General features: G+C 34.3%; 1 protein-coding gene across 3 annotated transcripts in view; it reads left to right on the top strand.

The window, feature by feature from the left end:
• ZBTB41 (zinc finger and BTB domain containing 41) overlaps positions 1–24738 on the top strand; it is a 48958-nt gene that overhangs the window by 5278 nt on the left and 18942 nt on the right. For all 3 annotated transcript variants that reach the window (XM_059413036.1, XM_059413038.1, XM_059413039.1), the window contains exons 3-9: positions 4081–4288; positions 5175–5244; positions 7386–7533; positions 11070–11199; positions 16674–16769; positions 18168–18274; positions 19854–19959. In XM_059413036.1, the coding sequence (XP_059269019.1) occupies positions 4081–4288; positions 5175–5244; positions 7386–7533; positions 11070–11199; positions 16674–16769; positions 18168–18274; positions 19854–19959 (865 nt within the window). The remainder of the gene's footprint in view (positions 1–4080; positions 4289–5174; positions 5245–7385; positions 7534–11069; positions 11200–16673; positions 16770–18167; positions 18275–19853; positions 19960–24738) is intronic.

Genomic DNA, 24738 nt, shown 5'->3' with positions numbered 1-24738 from the left:
CTTTGGATCTTTTATCCTTTCTGATGTTTTTAATAGTTGCTTGGAGTGGGACTCCACATCTAGTTACATTTTTCCTAAGGCTACCAGCTGTCTTCCTCTCTGTGTATTCTCATGTAAAAAAAAGTCCTTTGACCTTTCCCCTTAAGGTTAAAGTGGGTGAAAAAACCTAGTGGGTGAAAAGGCAAAAATAGGGAAAAGATGACAGATGGGGTAAGAGAGAAAATTTGGATAATTTATCTTTTTTATTGTTCCTACTGGGAACTAAAATCTTTCCTTGGATTAAATTTATAATCTCTTCTAGAGGTAGAACATGCTTTATAGCTTTTTTAAAAAATGTGACTCTCTAGACCAACCTGACAGAGATTCCACTTTGTTCTTCATAGAGAAGAGTTATATAACAGTGACACAGTTCTTTAAGGTTAAGTATTTTAGTTAAGTATTCTTTAGAGTATGCCATATGAATAAATTCAAGGAATAATAGAAGATTTAGCAATAGCAAATAAATAACGAGCTAATTTGACAATGTTTCTCTTTGTAAAAACTGCTCATGAAATCTGACAATGGTAATTTTGCATAACCCACAGTGGGGGGCGGATAATAAATTCTTAAGTACAAGGTCAAGTGTTTTCATGTGAAAATTTCTTTATTTTGGGATGCAATTCATATTGGGATTCATTTCAGAAAAATTCTGTGGATGAAATTTGTTAGTATTATGCATTTTCTTTTGGTGATCAAGAATGGTTGGATATAATGTATTATTCTCTGAAGGAATACTATTTTTTATTGAAAGTTTATTTGAAATGCACGTTTTGACTTACTGTTGAATCCCCCTGCACCCCATAAAAAATAGAAGAAACAGATTTAGATGTTGGCTGTATTTATGCTGAGTACCTCCCATTCTGCTACCAATTTTTTTAAACATGAAATTTCTTTAGAGATTACAATTCTTCCACAGTGTTTCCACAGAAGTTGTGTCTCTTCTGTTGTTAAGAAAATCAAATCCATATAGATAACTGGCCTTGCAATGCTTATGTGCATAAAACTGAATTAATAACTTAAAAGAGTTTTTTCACCTTAGAGATTCTTAATGTCATAATCAGTCATTCAGTTTTATGTTATTTTCATTGATCTCTTTGGACTCTGCTGAATTTATTGAATTTTAAAAAATTTTTGTCTCTTCTGATTTAAATTGTTTTTCTTGGTTGAATCTTAAGTCTACTTGTCTGTAGGAGAATAGAAGTTGAATAGTTAAAATTGCTTTTGATTTTTAATTTAACTGTCATTTTGATGGTTTTACTATTCAACTACTTGTATCTTAATTTGTATTTGCAACCAAGAAAGAATTTATTTAATTAAAGGGAAAATGTTACTAATGATAATCTTTTCAGCAAAGACATTTTTATAAAAATTACAAAATTTGGTGAAATATTTTTCTTACTTTTCTTATAATTTAAGATTTTATTAGGTTGCTCTTTTGTTCACTTGGGTATAAAAATGAGATTTAAGCATTAGATGGTTGGTTTTCTTTTAACTAAACGTGCACAGTTAATGCCCAGTTAAGAGTGGGCCTAGTCTAAAAAAAAATAGTTCAAGTTAATCACTTAAAATCACACACACACACACACAATATATATATATATACACACACACTCTTGATTTGCTTATACTTTTTTTAACCACAAATATGTGTCACTTGCATAATTTGAAATTTAATAAAAATGAAATGTGGAGACTTTCACAATCAAGGAAAACTTTTTAATTGTATGCAAAGACCTCAATCTTTTTGAAATTAAAATTGGGATTTTAATACATATTAATAATGTTTAAATTCTATACTTTATATTTAATTGATTTGTAATAAAGGTTAAGGAATCTAACACATACATGCCATATTATGATAATAGAAAATGAATAAAGTCAACTCCCAAAGAAATATTTTCCCAAAGAAAATATTTTCACTTGAGAAAGATTATTATAACAATAATGGTCTGGTTAAACCCTGCAAAAAGTAATATAAATCAGTGTTTTGGATAGTTCAAGGTCAGAGATGCATATTTTATTATATAACATACATATTTACACATGTGCTCATACATAAATTGAAGCAAAAAACTGCACAAAATTAATGTGAATACAGGCTCCCCACTGAGCAGAGAGCCCAATGCAGGACTCCATCTCAGGACCCTGAGATCATGACCTGAGCGGAAGGCAGAGGCTTAACCCACTGAGCCACCCAGGGGCCCCGAAAAATGAAGTTCTTCCAGTGTTCTCAGAGAGTTGAAACTCCACTTTGATCTATTACAATGTATATTCATTAATCAGTTTTATCCAAGTTTATATTTGAAGTATACCTACATGTCTGCACTGTGACTAGTAACCACAAAATAATAGTACTAAATGACAAATATTTCTTAGAGCTTACTACGTGCTGGAGTGTCTTAAGCATTGTATGTATAATAACTCGTACTTCTTACAACCCCATGCAGTATTACTAAATTCAGAGAGGTTAAATTGTTAGCTTAATTAAGATCACACAGCTAATTTAACAAGTGACCAAACATTGAGTTTTCTGACTATATGTATGTAAATAATGCATCAACCATCATCTAAGTATATGAAATCCTGCTACACTTTTTACATTAGCTTTGGCCTGAAGAAAAACTTAAACATTTATTTTTCAGAGCATAGCTAAGCTTTTAATTGAAAACTACTGTTCTTTAGTGCTAATATTTTTTTTCTTATTTTTCTTGCTTTTCGCTCAGAAGTATCCTTCATTGAAATTTCTACTTTAAACTGCTAGATGTGCACATTCACAGCTTTGATTCCAAAGTAATAATAGCAAACATTAAGTGATAGTTTATAATGTGTCAGACACTGTTAGAAGTGTTTTTGGTTTTTTTTTTTTAGAAGTGCTTTAATGTGTATTGATTCATTTATTCCTATAACAGTCCTATGAAGTACATATTTTCATTTCATATTTTCACTTGAGAAAGATTTTAGGTCATAGAAAGGTTATTTGTCCAGGATCCCACAGCCCATTATTAGCATTTATAAGTGCCAGCATTTATATCTAGGTACATGGACCCAGGGTCTGTGCCCTTACCTATTTCCATTCTAAATAATGATCTGAAAAAATTGTAGTCTAAATAAGAAAATAAATAAAAATTAAGTCAATTTTTACTTAATTTTTTATTGTAACTTTTTTCCCTGGAAAGCCCATGTTAAAATTTCTTTATTTTTTTTCCCGCCTTGCTGGAGAAACCTGTAACATTTGTATAGGATCTAGATATGTATTCAGAATATAATACAAATATCACATTAATATAACTGTGGGTGTCTATGCATTATACCAGTTCATCATTTCCTTTTCCTGCTTTCTTTGATGCTGCCCGTATATGTTGGATTTAGCAGTGTAATGTTAAGCATGCACCAAGTACAGGTGATTTACTTGTTTCCTAATATCTTACAAGTTGGAGAGATTTTATATGAATATGCTGTAGTGAAGTATAGGTTTTGTTGAGTATTCTAGATATGTGGTACCATTTCCAGATTACTTTCTGTAGGAAGATAGATAAAACATACATATAATATACATAAGTATATTATTTTGCCTTTTTAAGGTATTTTTGGAAGGACCGTCAAATCTGAAAATTTCTTTCAATTCATGCATATACATAGTAAAAGTGAAGTATAAAAATAGTAAGTCTTAAGTGATGCGTAGAACTTTTAGTGAAGGTTAATTTTAAATTAAAAAATACATATATTTTAAAGTTTTATTTACATTCGGAGAATTTGCCAACAGAATTTTAAGCAAATTTACCCAAAGTCTTGATTTTTAAAATGTGTAAACATGAATAACTGGATTTTTTTAATGCCCCAAGTTTTCAAGGAAAGCAGTGAGATCAAAATATTAAGTCTTGATGTTTATCAGAGATACATATTTAGATAAACTTTTTCTACTTTTGTGTGTAGGTGGGTGTGTGTATTAAATGTGTTATTAATCATGAGATTTTATCCCACTGTCAAATTTCAGTCACTGTGTACTAAGTGTACTGAATTTAATTTTATCTCTTTTTATAGGGAAATATGAGAGCCACACACGTGTTCACACAGGTGAGAAGCCCTTTGAGTGTGATATTTGTCACCAGCGCTATTCGACAAAGTCTAACCTAACTGTTCACAGAAAGAAGCACAGTAATGAAACAGAATTTCATAAGAAGGAGCACAAGTGCCCTTACTGTAATAAACTTCATGCAAGCAAGAAGACTTTAGCCAAGCATGTTAAGAGGCAAGTATTATCTTGCTTCCATAATATACTTTATTGTGCCTTCCAATTTAAATATGGAGTAAGCCAAAAACATCTAAGGAGTGCTTGTCTCCAGTTCTTTCTTTGCTTAATATTTTGCAAACAATTTTGATTGCAAATATATTTCATCAAGAATTTATTAAGAACAGCAAATGTTTGTTTTTTTTTAAATGCCATTGAGATGGAGAATTTTTTATGTTGAAATGAGAATTACAGAAGTTTAAGGCAGCATTTTGGTTATCCTTTTTTATTTTGGGTTTTGACAAGTATATTTTCAGAGTACATGGTTTTAGAATCCTAGGAACCTTATTCCTCGTGCTCAACTTTGTCTTTAGTGTGTAAAAATTTGTGAAAGAAAGCATGTTTAGTACAGTATTGCATATTTAATTTTAAGAAAGGAAGTTTTTTGAAATGTGGGCCAAAAAAAAATCAAGTGATTATCTGTGAATAGCTAGGTTCCTGAATGTATGATTTTCTTTGACTATTTCTGCATAAATTTAGACATATACATTTTTTTTAATTTTTTATTTTTTATAAACATATATTTTTATCCCCAGGGGTACAGGTCTGTGAATCGCCAGGTTTACACACTTCACAGCACTCACCAAAGCACATACCCTCCCCAATGTCCATAACCCCACCCCCCTTCTCCCAACCCCCCTCCTCCCAGCAACCCTCAGTTTGTTTTGTGAGAAGACATATACATTTTTGAGTGTTAACAATACCTGTATTCTTAAGGTATTTACATGTGCCTGTCTCTTTATGAAAGAAATCAGCACCTGATTCTTATAATCACTGTTGACAGATCGTAAGGAATATGGACTTAACTAATACATTCTTTTCCTAATAGTCTTTTTTTTTTTTGTAGATTTCATCCTGAAAATGCTCAAGAATTTATTTCCATTAAGAAGACCAAGAGTGAAAGTTGGAAATGTGATGTAAGAGCTTTTCATTTGTAGTAGAAAACCAAAATAAATGTATTGTTACCTTTGGGGAAGGTAATTAGATTTTAGAGTAATACAAAACCTAACATATCTCACTTTTAGAATCATTTTTTTTTATACAAGGTTATCCTAATTTTTGTAAATTAAGCACCATAGAGGTTAGTTTTTAGATGGTGGACCTGATGGAAATCTTAATTTATATATATATATATAACTATATAGTTATATATATATATAAACTGACATTAGTGTATAAGTAGGAGTTAAAATTTATGTTAGAATCCCTCCCCCGCCCCTACCCCCCGCTTCTGGTTATCTATCTCAAAACTTAGTGGTCTTTAACAACTGTTTTATTATATCCCACCATTTTATGGGTCAGTAATCTAAATTTGGAGCACAGCTTTGCTGGGTAATTTTGTTCCACATGGTGTCAGCTGAAATCACTCAGTTGTTTTCGGCTGATACAGGTGATCTGGTTTGGTGTGGAGCCACTTCCAAGTGGCTCACTCACATGGCTGGAACTTGGTGTTGGCTGACAACCAGGAGCTCAGCAGGGACAGTTGGCTAGGGACCTTGATTCTTCTCTACAAGTAGTCTGCTCAAGAGGCTACTTAATCTTCTTTCTTTCATGGTAGCTAAGCTCCAAGAAGCATAAGTAAAAACTATCAGACTTTAAAAAAAAAAGATTTATTTATTTTTAGAGTGAGAACACATACCAGTAGTGGGGAAGGAGCAGAGGGGGGAGGGAGAGAATCTCAAGCAGACTTCCCACCAAGCATGGAGCCTGATGTGGGGCTCAATCCCATGACACGATAACCTGAGCCGAAATCAAGAGTCAGATGCTTAACCAGTTGAGGCACCGAAGCACCCCAAAACTATCGGATTTTTTAATGGCCTAGCTTCAAAAATTAGACAGCATCACTTTCAGCCCATTCTGTTGTTCAGACAAGTCACTATAGCCAGGTCAGATTTAAGGAGATGGGGATTAGTTTCTGTTTTTTCAGTAGTAGCAAAGAATTTTTACATAGCCTACCACACCCCCTAAAGTACTTTTTATAGGTACTATTGTTTGAATGTAGGTAAATATATAGGTATATAGGTAAATATTGTTTTGAGGGAGTCACAAGCTCTCACTTGTCTTCCTTATTTTCAGGCTTCAGTTTATGTATACAGCAAAATTACCACCATTTCTCTGATTTCAGCTTCTAGGGATTAAAGTTGATTATTAACTATTTGGATCTACATAAGTTGCTTTCTTCTCCTTGCTAAGCTTCATCATCCTCAGCTGTAAAATGATGACAATAATTATATCTACCTCATAGGATTATTGTGAGAATTAAGTAAAATAAACCATGAATTTTTTAGCATGGAGCCTGGTGTATAGTACATGCTCTATTACTGTATTATTGTGGCTGTCATTGTCATCCTAGCAGCCCGTTCTCCTCTCCCCCTTTTAATTAAAAAAAAAAAATTAAGACTTTATTTTTTTAGAACATTTAAGAGTTTTATAGCATATTTTTTTAGGAAAGTATAATGATTTTACATATGCCCCCTGTCTCCACAAATGCATAGCCACCCCCATTATCAGCATTCTCCCATCAGTATATCTGTTACAATGATGAACCTGCATTGACCTCCCCCTTTTTAAATCTCATGTCTGCCAGATTTCTTTAAAAAGCTGTATCTCTTACTTTTGACTACTTTAAGAGATAAATTCTAAAATTATTTTTCTGTGGTTTCTTATTCCTATTGCTAATTAAATATATGGCAACAATAAAATAAAGCATTTTATTCATGACATATAAGTGATTTAAAATATAAATTTAATGGATTTTAGAAACACTGACTAGAATTAAGATACTGAGATTACTGTGTAATCCTAGAAATTAGCCTGTTAGAAATGTATGGAGTTGAAATTCAGCTACCTTTAGTACAAATTTAAAATAACCCCACACTATAATTCCTCCAAGGCATTTTTTTCTGTACAATGAGAATTTGATTATACATTTGGTAACTTTTCTGTTGGAAGCAATTTCTCTTTAATACTTGAATTTATATGTTTATTTTACATCATGAGCGTGGTATTTTAATTTTTAATCCATGTTCCCTTACATTTTGTGTACATTTTATTTTAGATTTGTAAGAAATCTTTTACTCGAAGACCACACTTGGAGGAACATATGATTCTACATTCTCAAGATAAGCCTTTTAAGTGTACCTATTGTGAAGAACATTTCAAATCACGATTCGCAAGGTTAAAGCATCAAGAAAAGTTCCATCTGGGTAATATGCAAATTACTTTTCCTAAGAACAGTCATGGCAATTATTTTTTTAATTTTAAGATTTTATTAATTTTGCGGGAGGGAGAGGCAGAGGGCGAAGGAGACAATCTCAAGCAGACTCTGCATGCCTGACATGCGGCTCAGTTTCATAAATCCGAGATCATGACCTGAGCTGAAATCAAGAGTCAAGATCAATATCAACAGACTAAGCCACCCAGGCACCCCAGTCATAGTAATTATTGATTATCACATAATGCTCGAGGAGCCTGCTGCTATTGAACCACGTAGGAGAAGGAAGTCAGATAAATTGGGAGGAACACTGGTCTTGTTGCGTTCCTGCTAACTGACAACTAAATATGTTTAAGTTTATGTTTAAGTTCTGTTTTGGTGGCAGATGTGCCTGTGGTCATAAACTATTTTTATTCACAGTTGATTGTTGGATAGGTCTGTGAGTGCTTGAATAAGGCATTTTTGTTTTGGAAAAAACTCATTTCTCAGGAAATGAAATGAACCTAGTATATGCAGAATTCCGTATTGTGTTTGATGAAACCTCTGTCTAATGCTATGGCCACGGTGGAAACTTGTGTGCTAGATGGTAGTGTGTGCTAGATGGTAGTACAGTTAGGTACATTTATGACAGTTAATACTGATAAGGAATTACTCTAGTCCAAAGTAGAGGCTGTTTGCTTTGCAGCATTTGGTGGTATAGTGGTAAGCATAGCTGCCTTCCAAGCAGAAAGCAGCTTTTTGCCTGTCCTAGTCAATGTTTTTTTATTGACAACTTAGATAAAAATATATACTTTGTGCTTATGAAAAATTTGTGGATGACAGCTGGCAGGGGTAGTTGATATGGCAGGAAATAAAAATGTAAAAAAAATCTTGGGCTATAGAAAAGGTTAAAATAAATTAAGTTAAAATTAATTAAGAGTAAATACAAAGTCATAAACATGGGAATTATCTGACTTTTAGTCATTGAGGATTGCAGAACTATAAAACGGTACAGAAGTCGAACTCCTCTATAGATGGGCTTAAAAGCAGAAGGTTTTTAGGCACAATCTGAACCAAGAAAATTGCTGACAAAAACCACTATAGTTTTAAACTATATTAATAAAAATCTGTTGTTCAAAATCAGGGAGGTAATTATCTCACTGATTTTAATTTCATCTGGAATATTGCATTCATTTCTGAATACCACATTCAAGAGGGATATTGAGAAGTACATTCTCAAGAGGTGGGTAATTACGGTGACGTAGGGTCTTAAACTTATTTGAAAGAGCCTTGCAATAATTTGTCTGGGAAAGGTAGAACAATTGTGCTATAAGGAACCTTTAGTCTTTGCAATTTTATTATATGAGACATGTATGCGGGAAGAGTATTTTCTTAGTACTTTTTGATTGGCCTTTAGTAAGTTGTTCTATCAGAGTATTTCATCTTAGCATTTCTAAGAAGCCATCATATGAAGCAGTTTTTATACTAACTAGAACTGTACTTAGAGACATATTTATGATCGCATGTTCCATGTGAGAAATTTCTTTATACATTAGTTCTAGGAAAAAGAATTTCTTTTGGGGAATTGGGGGCTTCTTCCTTTTTGAGATGAAAACCATAGGTAATCTTTGTCTCTTGTTATAGAAACATGCAAAACATAGTAATTTTTATGGTTAACATAGTTGCTTCCACTTCCTTTTTCTGTTCCTGATTTTCTATTTCAACATTTGTTAAATGTATCATTTAGTAAATACATAGACATTATAAGACTATCAAGTGAATATCCTAAGGTATAAATTTAGTTTCAATTTAGAAATTTTATAAAGTATTGGAACTTATAAATTGAAGTGACTTATCTTGCACAATAGTTATTTTCCTATCAGTAAAATTATACAAGCAGATCCTTGAACTGATAGCAGTTAGAATTACTGAAGAAGGCATTCCTGAAAAGGTGGTTGAACTAGAACTATGTGCATATGTTTTATATATGTATACTATTTGTACATATATATATATAATATGTAGTATATACATTTTATGTATACATACATCACACCTCTATGCTTCTGTTTACTTGAATCACTGTATATTAGGTGAGTGGTTCATGTCTGAGGGGGGCCAAGAATCTGCATTTCTAACACGTTTGCAGGTGATGCTGATGCTGATGGTCGTGTATATTACTGTGTATTACAGACAGTGTAATTACTGCTGTTTGTATTACTGCTTTAGGTTATTCAAGGACATACATTCGGATTATATATTCTATAAATCAGAGGGAGAAATTTCTAAGAAATACAGTCTGAACAGTTAGGGTAGAAGAATATTTACTATATCTCTGTGTATAAGTATAAAAATCATAGTTGGCTTTAAAGTCAAATCTTCTAATTTTATCCTATTTAGAGGACATGAAAACTGATTTATTAATTTCTGAGCATAGCTTCATAAATACAAGTTCAAGGAGGTTTAACTGCATGCAAAACTGGGTATTTAATATAGGGGAAAGAACATCAGTATTTCCTTTGATGGACTGGTAGATAACTGAACATGAAAGAGAATGCTCCTTTCTTTACCCAGCTGGAGCCTTCAGGAATAGATACAATTATTTCACTGTTTGCCTAACATACACTTGCCATAATATACTCATCTCACTTTTATTTGCTTCATCTATTTATCTTTTAACTGTGCAAATACAGAATCTCTTTTTTTCCACCTTCTTGGAATTTTTTCTGGGGTGAGAGAGGGTTGTAAGAGGAGGTAGAGGGATTTTCCGTAGCACTCACTACTTTACTTAACCCGGTGCTAGATATGAATTAAGAATCAATAAATACTTCTTGAATTAGTTAATAAATGAATAAAGGGCTCAGACCTCATGGAAGATGAAATATTAGAGATTTTAAATGAGAATATGTTAAAGATACTTAATATATTTTGAGGTCATCTCTCAAAAATATGTTGAAACTCCCCCAAAACTACTGCGGCTACTGAACAATTCTGCTTATAGACATGCTTCTGAATTTCAGTCTCCAAATGCCATTTTCTTCCCGTTTTTCAGTTACGATTAATTTCTCATTAAAGTTCACAGTAGATCTACAATATTTTCAGTCTAGGCAACATCATTAAAAATTTGTGTTTTTGAGGAACAGCAGTTCATTTCCAGTTTATGAACTCTCTAAAGTCCTTTGTTTATTCTTCCAAAGTTTCTCAGTACCTTCTTTTCCCAGAAATCTGATATGTAACCTTTTTTACTTTGTTCCAGTCTGATTTCAAACTAGGAATTGGCCATTTCAGGTTATTGACCCATTAGATTATACAGCATTTATTATATTAGATGCCATACCCTAAACTCAGCTCTAGGCATACAGGTATGATTGTAACTTGACTTTTAGGAATAAACAATCTAAAGAGAAGAAAAAACTATTAAGTGAATAACTGCATTGTATTATAATACATACATTTACAGTGGTAGATAAATATTCATAATATACCTATTTAATTTAATTTAGTATCTATTCTTTAAATTTTAAATATACACTTTTCTTTCCTTTTTAGGTCCTTTTCCATGTGATATATGTGGTCGCCAGTTTAATGACACTGGAAATTTGAAACGCCATATAGAATGTACCCACGGTGGAAAGAGAAAATGGACTTGCTTTATCTGTGGAAAATCAGTACGAGAAAGGTGAGGAATTATCTATACACCCAGAAAAATCCTGGTACCCGTTATATAGAAATAATTAATGAATATAGTTTATAAGGATTAGGGTAAGGCCAAATATACTTAAATTATACTTTAATTTGGAATTTAAGGACACAAGAAGAAATAACATAAAATGCTATAGAAGTTGGTATGAAAGGATATGCAGGTTTAGATGGTAAATTTTTTCTTTTTTTTAAAGATTTTATTAATTTATTTGACAGAGCAAGATCACTGTTAGGCAGAGAGACAGGCAGAGACAGAGGGAAGCAGGTTCCCTGCTGAGCAGAGAGCCTGATGCAGGGCTCTATTCCAGGACCCTGAGATCATGACCTGAGTCAAAGGCAGAGGCTTAACCAACTGAGCCACCTAGGTGCCCCTAGATGATACATTTCACATAGATATCACTTTGTCTCTTTCTGAAACCCCACTAAAACTACGTTAAAGGTTATTGACTGGTAGACTCACTTAAAAGACAGTAAGCTACAAAGACAGGGAGAACAGAACAGAAGTGTGACAAGAGTAACACAGATTGGAAGCTAGAAAGCAGATTGATCAGTGGAAACTGACTTAGCAGATCTAAGAAAATAAATCCTAAGGTGGCATTGGAGAAATCAAGAACATGGTTTACATCATAGAATCCACTAAAGGTATAGGAGTGGGCAATATCAGGTACATCTGGAACGAGGGCAAAGGAGAGGCAGAACAGGGAACACTAGAGTAAAAACTTCTTAGAAGTTAGATTATTTGGATTTTCTTCTGCCACCCATACAGGTCATTGCTGCTGAGCACCTACCCCTATCCCAACTTAAAAGATACAGTGTTGTTACATGATGAATGTATTCTGAATGCTGAAAGCAGTGAGTCCCAGGCCTTATCCCTGCTGAGATTTTGGATTTTAGATTTTAGCCCCCAGGCAGTAGATTAGAGAACAATTCCCTGACAATCTGAAAAACCAAAGGGCAAATATATTCCCTAACAAATAGTACACTCTGGTCACCTACTGTGAAGCCTAGTCATCAAGGCCCACTCCTGCATGCTCTTTTATTGTGCCGTCTGCATTTTAGTCTATCACACATAGTCACAGACAGATAGAAGAGTTAAACACAGAAGGAAAACATTTAACATGGAAGCTAGGTTCTAACATAGTCAGGAAGAAGAAGAAAAAAAAAAAAAACCTTGAAGGAAACAGATTATTCAGAAAGAAGAAAACTTGCAAGAAAATACGTAAACAACTGGGCGCTTCATGAGAAAAATATTCATATTATGAATAGCCTTAGTTGAAGATCTAGAATCCATTCGACAAGAACAGGATGCTGTAACAGATCAGAGCTCTCTGACATTCAAGGCATAATAGACAAAGTGAAGACCTTAATGGATTGAAGAACAAAGAATTAAAGAACAAAGTTGAGGGAATCTCCCAAAAGATAAAGAACAAAAAGTTAAACAATTGTAAAATAAGGGTTAGAGAACAGTCAAGAGGTCCAGAAAGAAAGAGCAAACAATGAAAATAGCAAGGGAAAAATCGTCACTGAATAATTCAAGATAATTTCCCAAAACTGAAGGATATGTGTTGCCAGACTAAAATTATCCATCAAATGCTTAGGGCATCAGATGAAAATAAACCTACTTCCAGATACATCACTGTGGTATTTCAGAACACTGGGGACAAAGTGAAGCTTCTATATGCTTCTAATTGTTCAGGGGAAAAAAGTTACATATACTGAGTTACGAATTAGAATTACTTAGACATCTCCCTGAACAGCAACACTAGAAATAAGATGATACAGTGTTACTTTGAAGATTTTCTTTTTTTTAATATTTTATTTATTTATTTGGTAGAGAGAGATCACAGGTAGGCAGAGAGGCAGGCAGAGAGAGAGGGGGAAGCAGACTCCCCACTGAGCAGAGAGCCGGATGTGGGGCCTGATCCCAGGATCCTGGGATCATCATGACCTGAGCCAAAGGCTGAGGCTTTAACCCACTGAACCACCCAGGCGCCCCAACTTTGAAGATTCTTTTTTTTTTTTTTTTAAGATTTTATTTATTAATTTGACAGAGATCATAAGTAGGCAGAGAAGCAGGGGGAGAGAGGGTGGGGGTTAGGGAACAGGCTCCCTGCTGAGCAGAGAGCCTGATGCAATGTGGGGCTCAATCCCAGGACCCTGAGATCCTGACCTGAGCTGAAGGCAGGGGCTTTAACCCATGAGCCACTGAGGCACCCCCCCGACTTTGAAGATTCTTAAAGAAGCTTATTTCCAGCTAGAATTCTGTTCTTAGTCAAACTGACAATCAGGTCTGAGGATTATTAAGACATTTTTTGTGACATCAGAAAGTGGCCTTTGATGTATTCCTTCTCGTGAAGCAGCTGAATTCTCATTCACCAGAATGAGAACATAAACCGATGAAGAGGAAGACCAGGGCTTCAGGAGATAGAAATTCTAATCCTGAAAAGAGGCAAAGGGAATTCATAGGAGGATGGTGCATGAAGTTTCCAAGTTGTCAGATGGGCAACATGTGTAACAATGGGAAGTCAGCCCACACTAGTAGTAGTAATGCCATGGGACAGACTGAAGTTGTCATTGCTAAGATCCCTGCTGGCATGTGCCTCTTTTAAATAGGGGACAAAATGCGAGAGTAGGTCTGATCCCAAAATTTATTTTTTATTTTCTGTGGTAAGAACATTTGACATGAGGTCTACCCTCTTAACAAATGTTTAAGTGTACAATACAGTATTGTTACTAAGTTATAATATAGTATTAAGTTACTAATAGAGTATTATTATTGTGTTATGGCATAATGTTGTACAGCAGGCCTCTAGAATTTACCCATCTTGTGCAACTGAAAGTACCCAATGAATAGCAGTTCCCCATTTCCTTCTCCCTGATTCAAATTGTCACCTGTACTCTGCCACTGTATAGTATGTGCATGCTAATGAGGTTCCTACTATTGTATTTATTCCTTGCTTCTTGATTTAACCATACTTGTTTCATTTCACAGAAATGTTCTTTTTCAACCTGTCTCTGAAAATTAGACGTAGTTCATAGTAAGCTTAGAAGCAAAATATATACAGCAGCCTATTTACGTTGGCTGTATTTCTGTCGGACTTCTAGTACCTGATCCATTCTAGATAGTCAGATGCTCTAATTGTGATGTACCCTCTTTTCCAGTATTCATTTTTTGACCTTACCTGCTGACATGTTGGAAAGGGCTTTTGCCAATGCTCAGGCAAGCTACAGCCAGACTTTGATACAGAGACACTGTTCGTACTATTTCTGTAGGCTCTTTACCTAATAGTAGCAATATTGTTAGATTTGTGCTTGCTACTGTTTTTCAAAAATACGTAGTATATATATACTGCTAGGTAGTAAAACAAAGAAGAAAGGGAATGGTTAACATAAATAGTTATCTCTGAGAAATCAAGGAGGAATACGTAGAGGCATTCTAAGGTATAACAATGTTCTAGGCCTCGTCCTGCATTGAAGTGTAATAATAGATGTCTTTTAAAAATATGTATACATTTTATAGCCTTCATTAAATGAGAGTTCCATAATTTTAAAACATTAGAAGTGCCACTATCTTAAAATACCAAATTGATATGATGGTAAAATAGGAAAATCAGTATGCTATATTTACATGAAAACTTACAGATGGATATAGTTCATTTTATGCATTATACATTCTTTTTTCTTAAAAGTCTTTCTATAAAACAAAAAGCAAACCAAAAATTAAAGCACTCTATCTTTTCACTTTTAATTACCTAATAGGTAGGAGTCTGGAATAGTTCTAGGGATAATTTCTACAAAGCAGAATATACCTGCAGATGCTCCTGTCAAGTGGGCCTTGTAGAAGAGCACCATCTACTGGCATAGGTCTGCCTTCATTTCAGGTTCAGCCTTAATACTAACTAGATGTGGGATTAAAATAAATGCAAGTAGTAGAAACAGTAAAAAGCCTGCCAAAGTCAGACACATTGCCTTTTACTGTCTTTCCTCCCAAAATAACTTCGCTGTCCTTACTCAGAACTTTACATATGAAGGAAATTTCTGAGTGTTAGAACTATAGGAAATGCTAGCTGTGTGTTTGGAGCAGCAATGGTTGGACAATACCCTGTTCAGAAGTAACAGAAGTAAAACCAGTGCATCACCAAAGTAGTAATTAGTAAAACCTTATTGTGCATCTATAAAAAGAGAGTTTGCAAACCAGGAACACTCCAACCAAAACACAGAATGAGACTCAGGTATGTTGTTTTATGCAGCTTATACAGTGAGAAAGCAGTGACTGATTATTCTTTACAGTGGTTGGTTGTGACATCAGGATTTTCTTAAGTGATAGGGAATGGGTTAATGGTTACCTCACATCAGCCTTGGGAAAGGGTTTAGGTTTTGCCTGTGGTTTTCAGAGGCGTAAACAAATGACCCAGCACAAGTTACCCTTGCAAAATAAGCTACGTTAGGCTTTGTTTGTGGGACTTGTCTGCTCAGGGAATTTTCAAGGCTAATCTCTGTTTTTTATTTTAACAAGTCCATCCCAGGTTAGTAGGGCTGGAGGATTTAGGAATGACAGTAATTGAATTCTTTATATGGTTGTTCTTTTTCACATTGGCATCTGGAAGTTACAAGGACTTGTAAAGCTTCCTTTGCCCTAAAACATTCTTTTCACAGATTACTGAGCACATATTTGAAAGGAATGGTACTGATAAACTGGATTGTTTATATATTATTAAATTCTCTCTGCTAAAATTCACATCAGCTTTACCTAACGCAGTAGTACAGTTGAGCATTTTTTATTGTACTTTTTTTTTTAACGATTTTATTCATTTATTTGACAGAGAGATCACAAGTAGGCAAAGAGGCAGGCAGAGAGAGAGGGGGAATCAGGCTCCCTGCAGAACAGAGAGTCCAATGTGGGGCTGGATCCCAGGACCTTGGGATCACGCACGACCTGAGCCAAAAACAGAGGCTTAACCCACTGAGCCACCTAGGCGCCCCTTTTGTTGTACTTCTTGATAGCTGCTTAAGTTGGTGGCAAAGGAAGCCAAAGTTAATTTTGTGTATGTGTATGTGTTTTTAAAGGAAAGAGACAAAACAGGCATGATTATGCACTGGTGAGACTAACCTAATAAAAAGCGAAAATACTATAGGAGAAAGGGAAAATTGACATAAGATCTGTTAGCTTGAATATCTTTCTAGTAAGCTTTCTGAAAATCGTGCCTGAGAGAGAATGAAAGCAGGGGTAGGGGCAGAGAAAGAGGGAGAGAGAGAGAATCTTAAGGAAGCTCCACACTCAGCATGGAGCCCTATGCAGGGCTTGGTCTCACAACCCTGAGATCATGACCTGAGCTGAAATCAGGAGTCCGATGCTTAAGTGACGGAGCCACCCAGACATCCCTGAAACCTCCTTAATATAAATATTGACAATAGATGTCTTTAGATAAATGTATATTTTTTTTAACACAGGACTACTTTGAAAGAACATTTGAGAATCCACAGTGGAGAAAAACCTCATCTGTGTAGTATCTGTGGGCAAAGTTTCCGTCATGGAAGTTCATACAGGTAAGTCAAGCCATTTTCCCCCTATATTAGGTAAGATAAATTATTGTAATTCCATTTTATCATTGCATTAGTTGTTTGTTGAATTAAAACATTTCTTAGCACTTACAATAAATAAAGTTATGCAAAAAACTTTACTTACAGACTTTCCCCAACATTACAACTTTTAATAGTCTTTTATTCTATAGTGCAAAATATTAAATATTTCATCACCAAGTTTGCTAAATGCTTTACTGTCCAAGTAACTGTCATTTAAATGTGTATTGCATTACTTTTCTTTGAATCAAAGCTCATTAAAACTCTGATATTCTAACCTTAGTATATTTCATTACTCTTGATCATCTGAAAATATTTCAGTATGAAATATGGCAAAATTGAAAACTCTAAGACTCTAAATGTTGGAAAATCTTCTGTGTATTAGTTGTAACCTGTCTAACTGTTTTTAATAGCTGAATACCAGACCACATTTCCAGTCTATGAAAAGTTGACTTTTTCCTGAATAAATAATTAACTACCTTCTGTGAAACATGTGTACATTTTACAGGTTTAATAATGCTCTTGGGGCTTTTAATCTTAAGGCTTTAATGTTTGCACTTTCACTTATTATTTACCTCTTTTTAAAAAAATTTTTTAATTTTACATGTAGTTAGATGTAGATGAACTACATCTTTTGTTATGGAATCAATATCTGTTTTGGCAACTTGAATGGGAAAGTTATTCATTTCACTGGGATATTTATAGGTGGAGGATTATGGTGCTAAAAATAATTCAAGTTAATTGAATTTTAATAATTTAAACCTTTTATAATCTATCTTTGGGTGACTATAAAATGAACTACACTATAAAATGACTATAAAATGAACTACAACCAAAGTGATTAGTGTGAAAAAAGTAACAAAATGTAATTGTCAGAAAGTTCATTACTTATAAAATTTACTAAATTCTCATGTGTTGATTTGTAAGTGGTATCAGTTGTAAAGAGAAGGGTTAATTCTTAATTATTTGCTATATCATGAGTGTAAGTCACTTACCCATTTGTCTGATTCTGATTCCTCCCGGCTCATTCCTACTTCTGCTGTCTCTGAAACTCCACCAGTCAGATAGTGACCCTAGACATTTAGTATGTTCAGTGAAGTAGATTGAGGATCTAGGTCAGGAAGGAAGGTCTTGGAGACATAGTGTATGTGCAGATGTTGAGGTGTTTCATTTTTTGAAAGAGATGAGTAGAAACCCCAGAGTTAGGTAGTAAGAGAGTGGGGAAAGATGAAAGTCATAGAAGTGGAGCAAATAATGTATGAAGGTAGGTGAGTATACAACCCAGTTTCCCTTAGTTAGAGTTAATCAAGATTTTTCCTTTGGTGTCACCAGTTTTTATGGTCTTCAACTTTTTTTTCTTTATAGACTTCACTTACGAGTACATCACGATGATAAAAGATATGAATGTGATGAATGTGGGAAAACGTTCATTCGTCATGACCATCTTACAAAGCACAAAAAAATACATTCAGGTACTTTGTAATGATGTTTACAAAATCCTTGAAAAAGAACCTACTAGAGAACATACTACATCATGCTTATGTTGGCTATCATTTTGATAATTTATCATTGATAATGCTGATTCTGAAAACTTTTTTTTAAATATCTGAAAGGAACATAATTTTGTTTTTGTTCACTGTAATTTTAATCATTTGGTTACCTGTTATGACTATAGACTATATTTTGATGTTTATTTTAATCAAATTCTCAAAATTTGCATTTTATATATTATGTGGATGTCTGTAATAATTGGTTAGCAAAATGTATTTGAAGAGAAATGATTATAGTTGGGTTTTAAAGTTTATGTAATAGGAATTTTTAAAACCCTGTTTTTGGAAAAGAGTACCTTAATAATCCTGATCAGTTTCAGATCTTTATACCATATTTATAATTTTTATATTCTGGGGCTTTCTTTCAATATTTTCCTCTGGATTGACGTTCAGGAAGTGCTTAGAAAGTCAACTATATGAGCACAATAATGGGAAGGAGCCATCTATGAGCACAGTAGAACAGGTGATTATTATTATTATAAACATAATCTAAATATAAAGTATGAAAATTATTTTTATTTATTATTTATTATTTTAATTATTTTCTTACATGATCTCAGTGAGGTTGCAGGGTGCAGTTGTTATCAATACTTTTAAGAGATGCTAACAGTCTGGTGACATTTTCACTGAAATTACACATTTTCATTTTCAGGAGGAGAATTCTAAATTCCTAATTCTAGAGATCACATGCTTTAATTGCATACTGGATTAAGTTAAGACAGTGGTTTTTAAAGGCAAGCCTTTGTAACTGAATATAAGAATAGAGATGAGAAGTGGGACTCATCTGGAATTTTACATCATATTTATATTTTGGCTCATTACAAATAAATGTGTGAAATCCCCACAGATAAAAAATACTTTAAAAATGAAGTACAAAGAGGGGTGCCAGAGTGGCTCAGTTGGTTAAGCATCTACGTTCAGCTCAGGTCGTGATCCCAGGGTCCTGGGATTGAGCCCCTTGTCGGTCTCCCTGTTCAATGGGGAGTCTGCTTCTCTCTCTCCTCCTACTCCTCCATCCTGCTTGTGCTCTCTTGCTCACTGTCTCTCTCAAATAAATAAATGAAATCCTTAAAAAAAAATACAGCAAAGATCTGAAAATGTTCAGGTCCTTTTTATCAACAGTAAAACAGCCTCTTCTTGATTCATTATATTTTCATTTGAAGTGTTTGACATATAGACCTACTCTACTCCCAGAAAGTTACTGAGGTTTGAAGTAATTTCATTTATTTTGCTGTGTTATGTTGAAACGTAAGATTTGAAATCTACAGCAAAAATCCAAGTGGTTTCTTTTCCAAGTGAGGGAAAAGGGCTCACATCCATGAAAATAAGCATAGATTCACTGAAGAAAGAGATTTGATTAAGAATATAAAGCAAATAGCCCAGAATAAAGGGTGGCTTTACTTTTCTGTTATATTTCCCACTATGTTATCTTACTGTTTGATAATATTTCTGGAGGTAAAAGTGAAGTGCATATTATAATCAAAATATTTGGGTCTTTAAGGTGAGAAGGCTCATCAGTGTGAAGAATGTGGAAAATGTTTTGGTCGTAGGGATCATCTCACTGTTCATTACAAAAGTGTACACCTGGGAGAGAAGGTGTGGCAAAAGTAAGTGAAAAAGCAATTTGATTACTACATTGGATAAGTGTAAGTTAGAGGAAAGTTATAACTTGCTTCATAGTTTTTTTTGTTTAGCTGGGGTAAGTTAACTAGCTCTATTTTTCTGGCTTCTGTTCCTTCTCTGCAGACCTAAAGGAACTGAATGAAACATTTTTGTTTTACTTGTTTTCATTTGACTTAGGCTAAAGATGGTAGACATTGAAGTTAATGATTAATATAAAATCTAGAAATTCTTTGGGCATTTCATTTATCTTTGGTTGTCTATGGCCATACCACCCTGAACGCGCCTGATCTCATCATTTATCTTTGGTTGCTGTGTCTCTTACCTAAAAATATAAGTGTGCTGCCTATATATTATACTTAATAAGAGCAATTATTGAGACACTTTCTAGTCAGAATTTAATTTCTTTTTAAGCACACTGAGCATTTAAAGTGGTATTTTATTTGAAGGAGGCATGTGCTGTCCTAAACACCAACTTTTTTTGTAATTCCAATATACTTAGCATACAATTATATTAGTTTCAGATATATAATATAGTAATTCAACAATTCTATACATTATTCAGTGATCATCATGATAAATGTACTTCTAAATCCCCAGCCTGTTTCACCTATTCCGCCTGCCCATCTCTCTCTGATAACTACCAGTTTATTCTCTAAAAGTCTGTTTTTTTGGTCTCTCTTTTTATTTTCATCACCAAATTTTTAATAAGGTTTAGTCAAAGTTTAACTGAGATGAGTTGTTGAGTGTAAAATGTTCAGAGAATCCATGTTCTTGGACTAAATGTTGGAACAAATGCTAAGTAATAGACATGGTCCAGGGTGCCAAGAAGCTTAGGTTAATATACTGAGCATGATCAACGAAATATACATAATATATTTAAATGTAGTGTGTGATAGACCATTTTGAAGAAGAGTAGGAAGTGCTGATTTGTATCTGTTTTTTATATTTCCATATACTGGTTTATATTTTCTTTCACTGATTTTATTCAGTGATTCAGTGAGTCAGTGTATTCATTATAGTCTTGAATTCTTATATTCGTGAGATAATAGGAATCTTATTAAGTGCTAGAATAGAAAGATACATATGATGCTGTATCGAAAAGGAAATAAGGGGGCACCTGGGTGGCTCAGTCAATTAAGCATCCAGCTCTTGATTTTGGCTCAGGTCGTGATCTCGGGGTCATGGGATCAAGCCCAGCGTCAGGTCCCTTGCTCAGTGCAGTCTGCTTGTTCCTCTTCCTCTGTTTCTCCTGTGGATTGGGTGCACTCTCTCAAATAAAAAAAATAAATAAAATATTTTTTTTTTAAAGAAGGAAATAAGAAATTCTACATATTGTATGAATGGATGGAAAATAGACTGAACTGCAGACTCACTTGCTTCTGAGATTCTATAACTTTTTCTCAACTCCTTTATACTTTTAAAAACTGTTCAGTATCTCAGGAGCTCTTATTATATAAATTACAATATAAAAATTACATTATTTAAGTTATGTAAATGTATTAGAAATTCAGTTGAGAAAAAATTAAGTACTTATTTATTAATTCACTTAAAAATAATAATATTGCCATATAGTAATATGCCCATATGTAAATCTGTCTGCTGGCTTAATAGAAGACAGTTGGATTACTGCCATGCATTATTTTATTTGAAGTAAATGAAGAAAATCCAGCCTCTCTCTATACATAGTTAGATGTATAGCAGTCTTAGATAATTGTGGCTACACCAAAACTATTTAAATGCTAGTTTCTTCAAGATAGTTGCAAGGTGCAATCTGAAACAAGATTAATGAAATTGCATACTCTGTTACAGTCTCTTGGTCTTTTACTTGAATGAATTTTTTAACCTATGCATAAGTTGTAATATGCATTTGTCATTTGGAAAATATGTGTTCAGTAAGTTATGCCAGTTGTCTAAATGTTAGCACATTTCCCAGTAGCAGATCAACAAATCACATTGCCTCCAGTCTCTCAGAAAGGTGTGTTGGGAAGCTGTCAATGTGACAAGGGCAGCCACAAGTTCTCCAAAATCTTTATACTAGCTCGAAAGCTCAAACTTTATCACTGATGACAATACTGAAGTAACAGGTTTACTTCTTTTAATTTTCAAGAAAGTATCTGCCAAATACTCAAGTCTGTAACCATGGCTTGTCTTTTATTCTTTCAAGCAAAATGGTATTTCATAAAGAAAGTGGTTCCTTCAGCTCATCCCTCAGACACATGTACTTCAGTGTGCAGAAGGGCCCCTGTGTCCTTGTGCCTTCATGACTGAGAACAGTACAAAGGCCACAGTCTGAAAGGTTGAAACTTAGTAAAATTAGTAATTTAACTCTTTTACCACATTTTTCTTTTCTTTTTGTGAGTGCCTGACAGTGAGGAGCACAATCATCATTAGTACATTTTGGTTCCACTGCCTTGTTCAGAGCTCAGATACCAGCACCTTTACCTGCCATGTTTTTTTTGTATATGTCTTTAGTGTAAATGCCAATACAACGAGAAAGGCAAATAATGTTACAGTATTATTTTGAAAATAACTTTGATCTTGGAAACCTTATGAAAGAATTTTGGAATTCCCTCACTGGTGCAGGAGCCTGTGGGTCTATCTACTGGCGTAGGTAATTTTGGAACCAGAACCTGTAGGTTCCACTTTCTACAAGGGCTGGCTAATGGTGAATCTAGAATGTGAAGCCTTGCATATCATTTTATGGAACCAGTACTTATTCCTGTGTGATACAAAGCCATTGGAGATTTTAAACAAGAGGGTGACACAGTTGGATTTCTTTTGGGTTAGATCACTATTGGTGTAGGGAGGCTGGGTTTGTAGTGGATAAATTGAGGGAAATAAATCAACCACTTAGAAAGTTGTTAGAATTTTGGAAAAAGATAGTGGGTGCCTAGCTAGGGAATAGCATTAGTAATAAATAGTAGAAGGTGTTTATTTGAAAAATACTTAATTTTTTGAGAGAATGAGAGTAGTCATGGATAATTCCTGTTCTCAAGGAGTTCCTCTTTTCAAATGGATGTTTGATAAATGAGCCACTGAGACAGAGAATACAGAAGATGGACTAAGTTTACAGAGGGAGATGATGAATTGTTTGGTGTGTATTGACTTTGAGATGCTTAATAGAAACTCAAACATAAAATGTGATAGGTAAATCTAAGTCTGAATCTCAGGAGTGAAGTCTGACCTGTGGATAAAGATTTATACATGAATACATTCAAGCCCATTTTCCAGGAAGAGAATGTGGAGTGATGAAGGTTAGCACCCCTCCTTTTACCCATTATTTTCTACATTTCTTCTTCCCTTTTAAACATTTAAAAATGGTGTCTCTATTTCAGTATCCATATCTACTTCTCCACTTTCCATTCAGTGTAACAAGCTGTTGTGATGTGATCTCTGACTTTACTAATACCTCTTAAATTGTTGTCAGCGTAAGTTCCTTATTTCTAACTCAATAGACATTTTTAAAAAATAATTTTATTTATTTGAGAAAGAGGGAGAGAGCACAGGTTAAGGGAGGGCACAGGGAGAGGGAGAAGCAGGCACCCCTTGAGCAGGGAGCTCAATGCAGGACTCAATCCCAGGACCCAGAAATCATGACTTGAGCCAAAGGCAGAAACTTCACCAACTGAGCCACCCATTTTTAAGTCCTTTTCACAGTGGGCATCTCAACTTCATTTGGAACTTTTTATTAATCCTATCTTGAAAACCCATACTCTAACATCCATAAGAGAAAGAAGAATCCCAGATACATGCATAGGGCCTGACCCATTGAGGTCTTTGTAGATTTTATCTTTATTTTATGTTCACTGTGAGGCACTTAAAGTGTTTGAGCTTATGTGTGTTTAAAAAGTCACTCAGTTCATAATATAGACCAAGATTTCTTAGTCACAGCAATTTAGACATTTTGGGCGGGCTAATTCTTTGTTGGGGAGCTGGCCAGTACACTTTAGGTTTATTTATTGGTATTCCTGACTTCTGTCCACCAGATGGCAGTAGCACCTACCTAGCCCCAGTTGTGAAAACCAAAAATGTCTTCAGGCATTGCTAAATGTCCTATGCAGGGCAGAAAAGACCCCTGTGTCTCTCTATGTGTGCCCCTGTTTGTATCTCCATTTGTAATTACTGTGAATATGAACAGAATAAGACAAAACAAGTATACTAGTTACAGGTCTTTTGCTAAGTTCATCAGTGACACTCCCAAGTCACTAAATCTAGATTATCTTTTTAAATGTTTCATCAAGTAGAAGTAAGTTTCTGGAAGACAGGACCTTGCATGGAGTTTTTGTAGCCGCTTTGTAAATGTTGAGTTGAATGGCTTGAAAAGTACGAGTGGCATTTGAAACCTTAGGCGTACTGTTGCTGTTGAATATTGGTAACGATATGCGTTAAACATTCCAGTAAGACTCAGTAGATAGGTTAAAAGCAAACTGTCTTACAGAACATTATAGTAACCTGTGTTTGAGTTAGTTTGGCATGTGCTCATCAGATATGAATTACTTCCAAGGTGAGATGATAGGTTTCCTAATAACCACCACTTAAATGCTAATCATTTTACAATGTCTTAATCCCACAATGAAATTGGAGTCCAGGATTGTTTAAATCACACACACATATTCTTAGGTACTGCACTTTACTGCTTGATAAGGTAGATTTGAGTACCTTGTAGCTTCTTATGTCTTTTAATCTGTGATAAAAATAAAGCTCTGATATTGTGTTCTTTTAAAATTTAAGTATAAAATTTAGCTTCAAGTTTGTAATATTTA

This window comes from Mustela nigripes, chromosome 10, assembly GCF_022355385.1.
Source record: "Mustela nigripes isolate SB6536 chromosome 10, MUSNIG.SB6536, whole genome shotgun sequence".
Lineage (NCBI taxonomy): Eukaryota > Metazoa > Chordata > Mammalia > Carnivora > Mustelidae > Mustela > Mustela nigripes.
The sequence above is the reverse complement of the archived record's forward strand: the minus strand, read 5'-3'. Positions and strand labels throughout refer to the sequence as shown.